Source organism: Crocuta crocuta, unplaced genomic scaffold (genome assembly GCF_008692635.1).
Source record: "Crocuta crocuta isolate KB4526 unplaced genomic scaffold, BGI_CrCroc_1.0 scaffold89, whole genome shotgun sequence".
NCBI lineage: Eukaryota > Metazoa > Chordata > Mammalia > Carnivora > Hyaenidae > Crocuta > Crocuta crocuta.
In genome coordinates, this window is record NW_027551559.1 from 11,243,067 (window position 1) to 11,251,601 (window position 8,535).

The 8,535-nt window shown below is 59.5% G+C and overlaps 1 protein-coding gene across 2 annotated transcripts in view; it reads left to right on the plus strand.

Moving 5' to 3' along the window:
• The window catches only part of TPPP (tubulin polymerization promoting protein), a 25,207-nt gene extending 18,619 nt beyond the window's left edge, over positions 1-6,588 (plus strand). For both annotated transcript variants that reach the window (XM_077749436.1, XM_077749435.1), the window contains exons 3-4: positions 1,842-1,995; positions 2,154-6,588. In XM_077749436.1, coding sequence (XP_077605562.1) covers positions 1,842-1,995; positions 2,154-2,348 — 349 coding nt within the window. In that variant the 3' untranslated portion in view covers positions 2,349-6,588. The remainder of the gene's footprint in view (positions 1-1,841; positions 1,996-2,153) is intronic.
• The last annotated feature ends 1,947 nt before the right edge of the window (positions 6,589-8,535 follow it).

Sequence of the window (8,535 nt, forward strand, 5' to 3'; positions counted from 1 at the left end):
CCACTGCAGGCTGCCGCATGGCATGTCAGGTGCCTCTGAGGCCCTGTGTGTGGTGCCCGTCCGTCCACTGCTGAAGGACACCTGGCCACGGGGTTTACACGGGACTGTGGCGTGTCCGTCCCGCGTCGAGCCTGGGCTTGGGGGCTCGGAGCCGTGACTGCCAAGCTGCGTCCCCGAGTGACACCATGTCAGAGCGCCCGGCTGCCCGCCGCCTCCCGCTGTGGCCATCTCACTTCAGCCACGCTGGCCCAGCGGTCGGGCAGGACTCCCCACGTGGGGTGGCGCTCAGTGCACTCCGTGTTGGCCACCCGGAGGGCTTCCTGGACAGTGTCTGGTGCAGACATTTTGCCCAATTTTCTATACTGGGTTTCTTCCTGTCGAGGTTGAGAAGCCGCCTCTTTCTGGCGTGTGCACGTGCTTTCTCCCCAGCTGTGGCTTGTGGCCTTCGTGCAGCATCTTTCAAGGGCGTGGCTTTTAAATTTTTGGTGAATTCCAGTTCCTTTTTGTTTCTTTTATGGACTTTTTTGGTGTTTCTACGAAATCTTGGCTTCACCCAAGGTCACAAGGTTTTCCTCTTAGGTGTCCTTGCAGAAGTTTAGAACGTAGGCCGGTGGCGCAGAGTCCGTCTCTCGGTGCTGCGATCAGAGCGGAGAGCTGGGTCCAGCCGCGCCGGCGCCGTCTGGTGGAGACGCGGCCCCTTCTCGGCTGGGCTGCCTGCGCGCCCCTTTGTGGAAACCCTCCCGTGGCTTCGTGGGGCTGTTCTGGGCCGTCTGGTGCACGTCTGCAGGGCCGTCGCGCCCGTGCCCAGGCCGCTGCTCCGACAGGGTGTCCCTGTGCTTGATCTAGAACGCTGACCCTCAGTGCATTAGCAGGAGATCCAGCCAAAGTGGCAAAAATGGTTTTTAGTTAAAATTATAAAAGGTGCAGAGCCAGTTTAGAACCTTCCTGAAATCCTGTGAGTGGCTTGTGGTGGCGAATGGACAGGGCCGCACCTGCCCCCTTGTGCCGCAGGCGGGCGGCTCTCAGGGGGAGACAGTGTGAGTCCCGGGTGGGGGGCCGGGCCCTGGGCCTGCCTCGCTGGGCCTACCTTAGTAGGACGGTCGCCCAGCCCTGTCCCTATGTGCTGATGGGGACGTCAGGCCGCGGCGGCCCCAGGCAGGACTCGGCCTCTGTGCGGTTCAGATGGGATGGGTTTCTTGACTAGACTTCTTCCCTCCTGCTCTGAGTGGACACCACACGCGCCCCCTTTTAGAACCAGACAACAGCTTTGTTTTAATGTCCAGTTGTTCATAAAGGATGTGGTTCCTTTAAGCTTTTTTCCAAGACAATTTATATTTGCTGCTGTTGCCCGTGGCAACCGACTGTTGGGCATAAACAGTGCACACCAGGCCAGGGGAGGGGCATCTTCTGTATTTTAACCTTAGATTTGATTTCTGCTGTGGGAGAGGCGGGGGTTCCCCAAGGTCACTGGGCCCCCACCAGGTTCCTGGGGAGGGACCCCTGATGTCACTGGTCCCTGGGTGGGGCACGGTTACCCCGATGTCACCAGGTCCCCAGAAAGGGACAGGGGTCCCCTGATGTCATCGGGTCCCTGGGCGGGGCCCAGGTTTCCCCAGTGTAACCTGGTCTCCAGGCAGGGGTCCCCTGATGCCATCAGGTCCCTGGGAGGGGGGTCCCCCGACACCACCAGGTCCCCGGGTGGGGACAGGGTCTCCCCGATGTCACCTGGTCCCTGGGCAGGGGTCACCAATTGTCAGCAGGTTCTGGGGGCACTACTCTGTGGGGCTGTGTGTTATGGAGGGGAGTGGCCCTGGCCGGGCCCTGAGTGCTCTCTCTCTCAGAGGGAAATCCTGCCGGACCATCACATTTGAGCAGTTCAAGGAGGCGCTTGAAGAGCTCTCCAAGAAGAGATTCAAAGACAAGAGCAGCGAGGAGGCCGTCCGCGAGGTGCACAGGCTCATCGAGGGCAAGGCTCCCATCATCTCGGGGGTGACGGTGAGCACGGCTGGCAGGGAGAGGGGCAGCCCACCGAGTGTGGGGTGGGGCAGCAGCAGTGCTCCTCCCCGGGGCGGGCTGGTCCCCTGCCCACGGCCTCGTGTCCTCACTGCGCCCCTTGGACTCACGCGGCCGCACTCCCTTCTCTCCCCCTACAGAAGGCCATCTCGTCGCCCACTGTATCCCGGCTCACAGACACGACCAAGTTCACGGGATCCCACAAGGAACGCTTCGACCCATCAGGCAAGGGCAAGGGCAAGGCGGGCCGCGTGGACCTGGTGGACGAGTCTGGCTACGTGCCGGGCTACAAGCACGCGGGCACCTACGACCAGAAGGTGCAGGGTGGCAAGTAGCCAGCCCAGGGGCGCCCCTCCTGCTGGGGCCCGCGCCACCTCACACTTCGTTACATTCCTGTGCTCCCCGGGCAGAACTCAAGACTGGGGCCCGGGGGGGGCGGGGCCCGGGGGTGGCGGTCAGGCCTCGTCCTGCCCGGGCCTGGCGTGCTTCTCTCGGACCCCCAGGTGGGGCCCCCGAACTCACTGACCGTTTCTAACACACCTGCCTCGTCCAGTGCTGGCCAACAACAAATGGCCTTTTCCAGAGCGTCTCCTGGGACCAGACCACACTAGCCACCTGACTTACAGGCAAAAGGCGCCTTTGAAAGAGGCCGGTGGGCCACGGGGGGTGAGCGGGACAGACCCTGTCAGAAGCGTGCCACCCCCCGACCTGCAGACCCCTCCCCGGAGCTGCGGGGGCAGCACGAGCTAACACACTAACCAGCAGCACCAAGAAACGGAAGTGAGCTGCTAACAGGACACTGTGCGGGTGTCGGGAAGTGGGACAGGCGCTTGCATGTGCACACACACACGCACATTCACGCACATGCTTGACGCGCACGCTCACCCACCCACACGCACACCACCCAGGCTTGCACATGCAACATGCTCGCACACACTCACGCACAAGGACACGCGCACACGCTTGCACACCCACACGTACAACACGTCTTGTAACCGGAGGCTGGTGAGCAAGGGAGGAAGGTGAGCGAGTGAAAGGAGCTCCTCAGTGACCAACGGAGCTCGGTTTGAAGCGCGGAGCTTGAAGCTGTCGAAATGGACGCTGAGGACAAGGCAGTTCACCGGGTTTTCCTAAGAAGAAACTGGAAACGAGTTTGTTCCGGGAACGGGTCAGCGAAGATTGAGAAACCGTTTCTGCTCCTTTGTCCCTGCCCTGCGTGTCTCCAGGTCAGGAGGCCCTGCTGGCTGAGGCTTCCGCGCGGCCGCTTTGCTGGCGCGACGGGCTCTTCTGTTCGGGGCCCCCTCTGCACTCAGGTCCTCTGGGCTGCGGGTCCCCGTTGCCGGCACGTGGCTCGGACCTCCGTGGCTCAGCCTCGGCACGAGCAGTCGCTAACCTCTCCCCTCTCCCAGCAGCCGCGAACGCAGAGAAAACCACAGCAGAGGCAGGCCCGCGAAGCGCCCCCAGGCCAGCGGCGTTTGTCGCCATTTGGTTTCTCCACGAGGCTGGACGGGGGAGCCGAACACTGGGGCTCTTGTCACAGTGGCTCCTGGGGCCGTGTCCCTTTGAGAAGTGCAGCCAAGCCTGGCAAGAGACTGTGGGGCCACGGGGTCCTGGCGCTGCTCCTGGGAAAAGCCCACAGGAGCCTCAGGAAGATGCTGCTTGGGGCCCGTCCATCCTGGCCACTGCTGTGTCCATGGCAGCGGGTGGTTGGGGGCACCCTTCTCCTGGGCACCCCCGGCCCGCAGCACAGGTGGCGGAAATAAAGACCAGCGCCGGGCAGGCACACACACCCGCCTCCCTGTGCCCAGAGGGCACGCTGGTCGTCCCTAAAGCCGGGGATGGTCCCTTGTCTGTGCAGCGGGGCTTGGGGCCCGCGCTCCCATCCGGCACGGCCCCTCCCTCGCCCCACGGCTGGCGGTGGCCTTGCCAGCAGCTTCTTCCGAGGCGCTGAGACTTCCCGGCGCGTTAGGTCGGAGCTGGGCTGCAGGCTTTGAGTTGCTTGTAGGACAGTCTCGCTGCGGTCTCCGGTTTCTACCTCGGCAACCCCGACCGCCGGCCAGGCCTCTCCGCTCCGTGGTGCGGAAGGCAGGGAAACTGAGGACCGAGTGCTGGAGGAAGGGCAGGCAGGCGGGACCCTTGTGAGGGTCCAGAGGCAAGGGGACATCGTGGGGAACGTGTCTGAGGGCAACTCTGAACGTGACCAGTGTTTCTCAACAAGTGGATCCCAAACCAGACCTCCTCCCAGATCCCGTCAGGCTCCGCGCTGGGGGCACCCGCCGTCCGAGGCGATGGGGCTCTGCCTCCTGCCATTAACCCCCGGGTCCCCCCCGTCGCAGCCATGACACAGCACGGACACTGGAATCCAGCAGGACCTTGGCCCCCCCCGAGCGCACGCCCCATGAGCAGAGGGATGAGGGTCCCCGTGGCTCAGCCTGTACAGGGAACAGACGCCCCCCTCCCACCGGGCCTCCTCAGCCTCCCCCACCCCGGAGCCCATCTCCGGTGCCAGAGTGGGGTTCTCCAGGCAAAACAGCTTCCCCAGGACCACCCCGGGAGGCTGGGGTCTAAGCAAGGGAAACCACACATCTTCCTGCCCCCGGGGGCCCCTGCCGTGACGCCTTCCCCAGAGCGCGAGCCCCCTTCTTAGCGGAAGGCACCGGTGCTGGAGGCTGGTGGAGCCGAGCTACTCACTTGGGACCAGTGTTTCCAGACGCGCTCCTGACTGTCCTAACAGCACCTTCCCGCCGGGTTTGGGAACGGGGCCCCTTGGCGGTCCGCCCTGTCCCACGGCAGGGAGGCCCGGCTGGCCGCGCAGGGACTACATTCTCCCCTGCCCACCCCCAAGGCCTCTTCCGACGGCACCTTTCCCCAGAGCCTGGGAGACGCAGCGCCCCCTCTGTCAGGAAGGAGGGGCGGGAGGCAAGGACTCCATCACGAGGCTTCAGTGGTCACCGTTCCCTCAGCTTAAAGTCATGTGCTAAACGTGTCGCTGCATGCGTGTGGTCCTGCACCCAGACACGTGCACACATGCACGCGCGCTCCTCCATCAGGGTCTGAACACTGAGAACACACAGGCAGGTGTGTGTCTTTGCTGCATGTTTTGTGCAATGCCAGTTAGCTTCTACTAACCGTGGTTACCCAGAAACCCAGCGTCTGATGTGAGCGACAGGAGACGGGACGCGTTCTGCAGGGAGGGCAGGGCTGACGGCGTGTGAGCGTCGGAGAGAACTGGACGAGGGTGCTGAACGCCGATCACACCACGACACTTATTTATTTCTATTTAACGTGATAGGATAGGCAGCTAGGCAGCGGTCAGTAACACAGTTAGCTTTACCAATGAAGTTCAAATCGCGTAAGTTTAGGATGTTACAGCAGAAGACCTGTATTTATACTGGAGTATTTTTACCCCTCTAACGTCCCCAGTCCTACGTTTGCGGCAGATGAAAATCGTAGCAGATGTGAGAAGCTGGGGAACGGTGCGCGCAGGCGGTTCGCTGGCACCACTTCCTGTCAGTGTTGCTCTGTCTCCGCGTCCCCATGCTCAGAGCTCAGGACAGGTCATGGGCGTCCCTCTGGCTGCTCGGCGGACAGGGCCTGTGGCAGCAGGCACAGGCTCACGTCCCCACCCCAGGCTGTTGCTGTGAATGGTTTCCCGGCGCCCAGCCGTGCCCGTGTGCTCAGTCAGGCGTGTGTACGGCTGCTTTCGCGCTACATCGAGTGGCGGTGGTAGGAGGGGACACCTAAAGGTTTCCCCATCTGGCCCTCTATGGGAAAAGCGTGTGCTGGGGACCCAGCCCAGCTCTCTTCATACACAGGCTGGCCGCTACCCCTCCTGCAGCGCATGCCACGTGGGACACCGTCATCACCTGCTCCATGCAGGCCAGGATGACAATTCAGCTGTACTGTGAAGCTACCGATAGGCTAGAATGTCCTTAAAACACTGATCCTGAATAGCTCCCCTCCACTGATTTACTACTGAACACTGTGGAGCCTGGCGGTTCAGGGTGGGGCCTCTGTCGCTGGGCATGTGGAGGGCATGGTCCCAGGCGGGCCGGACAGTGGTCACCCTGAGCTTTGAGATGCTTTTTCTCTCCCTTTAGACTCTTGAAAACCCAAACCAAGCCAAACAACAAAGGAAACCCGCACAACTTAAAAGAAACTTGAAAGGGATCGTATACTACTAGTTTGTACCGAGGTTTTTTCAGGAAAGGGAAATAAATTTATATATATATGCAATATATTTTTACACTGTTTTGTTACCATTAGGGAGTCCTGAGTGTATCACTTTATCAGTGTGATGGTAAAGTAGCGTCGACGTCTTGGGTGTTCTCAGAAAGGCACGTCTGCTGGCATTTAGAAGCTGCACTCACCAGGGACATGTATGGGATCGGGGTGGCCTTCTTCTCCCTCCCCAGAGCGTGAGGCGCGGTGTCACCAGTCAGAGCTGCTGTCAAGGCCTGGCTTGCAAACCTGTAGTGAAACAGCTCGTGTCTGTCTGCATTTTGCTCCTCCTGTGTTTGCTGTTAACATTGTGTGTCAAATTGGTAAAGTGATAAATAAAGGTGTTGAAATGTGGATCTGTTGTCTTTAAGGTGCACTGTCTACACCAGCAGTCACACCTGGGCACTAACGTCTAACATGGACAGGCCGTGGGAGGGGCCATGGGGGGGACAGGAGCCACAGCTCACAGGGCCTCACGTCCTCTCCCCACAGGGAGGAGACTTTTGCTTCCTTGCCCAGGCGGGGTGACTACTGGTCTGACCCCAGGCCACCTGCATAGAGCGCAGTCCCAGGCGCGCTCTAATCTCACCCTGGTGCAGCCCCAGCTGGGGGCCCAGACACAGCAATAGTTTGTGAAACAGTTTTCAAAAATGAAGATAAAGGCACTTTAAGACCACAATAGGGGAGGGGCGCCTGGGTGGCTTAGTCGGTTAAGCGTCCGACTTTCGCTTAGGTCATGATCTCGCGGTTCGTGGGTTCGAGCCCCGCGTCGGGCTCTGTGCTGACTGCCAGCTCGGAGCCTGGAGCCTGTTTCAGTCTGTGACTCCCTCTCTCTCTGACCCTCCCCTGCTCACGCTCTCTCTCTCTCTCTCTCTCCTAGAAATAAATAAAACATTTAAAAAAAAAAAAAGACCACAATAGGGGAAACTGCACCAGTAGACATTAAAAGTAAGTCTAAGTGCGGCAGGAACGTGGCCACAGACAGAATGTCTGAAGGGAAGTGGCTCAGAGAACAAGCAGTAAATAACTACAGAAAAACCCTGTAAATAAATGCTTTCTATGGGAATAAAAAATATTTCATTAAAATACTCAAAAACCGGGGCGCTTGGGTGGCCCAGTGAGTTAGTTAAGTGTCCAACTCTTTATTTTGGCTCAGGCCACGACCCCACAGTTTGTGACTTCTAGCCCCACCTCAGGCTCTGTCTGTGCTGGGGGTAGGGCCTGCTTGGGATTCTCTCTCAAAAACAAAACAAAACCACACTAAAAAAACCCAAAACACCTTGAAAGCCATCACATGAAGCCAGAGGGTGCACAGGGAGGTACACGCTCCTGGCTCGTGTGCGCCAGCAGGGGGGGCAGAAGCCCTGATGAGACGAACGCATGTGCGCTGTGATAATACACCAGAAAGAGCGCACAGCTTCCCAAATCAACAGAGGTGAAAATGATGAGGGTTGCAAAATAACCTATAAGTGGCAACAGTAGAGAGGGAGACAATCACAGAAGAAACAGAATACAAAACAAGAACAAAAGTGTATTGATTGTTAGGTGATATGGGAAGAGAAAGGAGAGAAAACCGATAAAGTGGAAAAAAAAAGTTTTAGAGGTGAACGCGTCAGTAACATCCGCTACAGATGGAAAGGAACAGAAGCCGTGACGCAGGAGGGGAAGCGCGAGGGAGCACGCTAACAACCGGCATGGACAACGGCCAGGGGGGCAGGGTGGCCCTGGCACCGCGGGGAGGACGCGGGGGCAGACCAGGCCTCGCCAGCCCCACGCGGGCCCTGGCGCCCCACGTGCTCCGTCGCCAGCGAGGGCCGCCCTGCTGCGTCCTTGGGCTGGAAGCCGAGGTGGAGCCTGATGTCGGGAGCAACCGGCAGCCACTGCGCACCTGCATCCCTTTCCCTGAACGGCAAGGTCTTGCTTACGGACAGAACTCCAGGTGCTGAAGCCGTGAAAATGCTATTAAAAGACTGTTATGCCAAAACACTGGAAAATTAGGCAATAGGAACGAATTTGAAATACAGATCTGATGAGAACTCAGGAAGAAACGGGCAGCCTGCAACGTCCTAGGGCTCATGTGGAGCAACTACTGGCGAAGTAGAAAACCCCCAAAACGTCAGTGGCTGGACACAGTGACATTTCTTTCTTACGGGCACGAGTCCAGCCGAGGTCAAGGAGGGCTCTCTGCCCACAGGAAAGAAAGAGGCCAGCTGGTCTGTGGCACCGCTGGCGAGGCCACCGAGGGGACCGCGGCCACCCGGCAGCTCTTCGCCGTCCCACTCAGAATGAGCCGCATGGCCG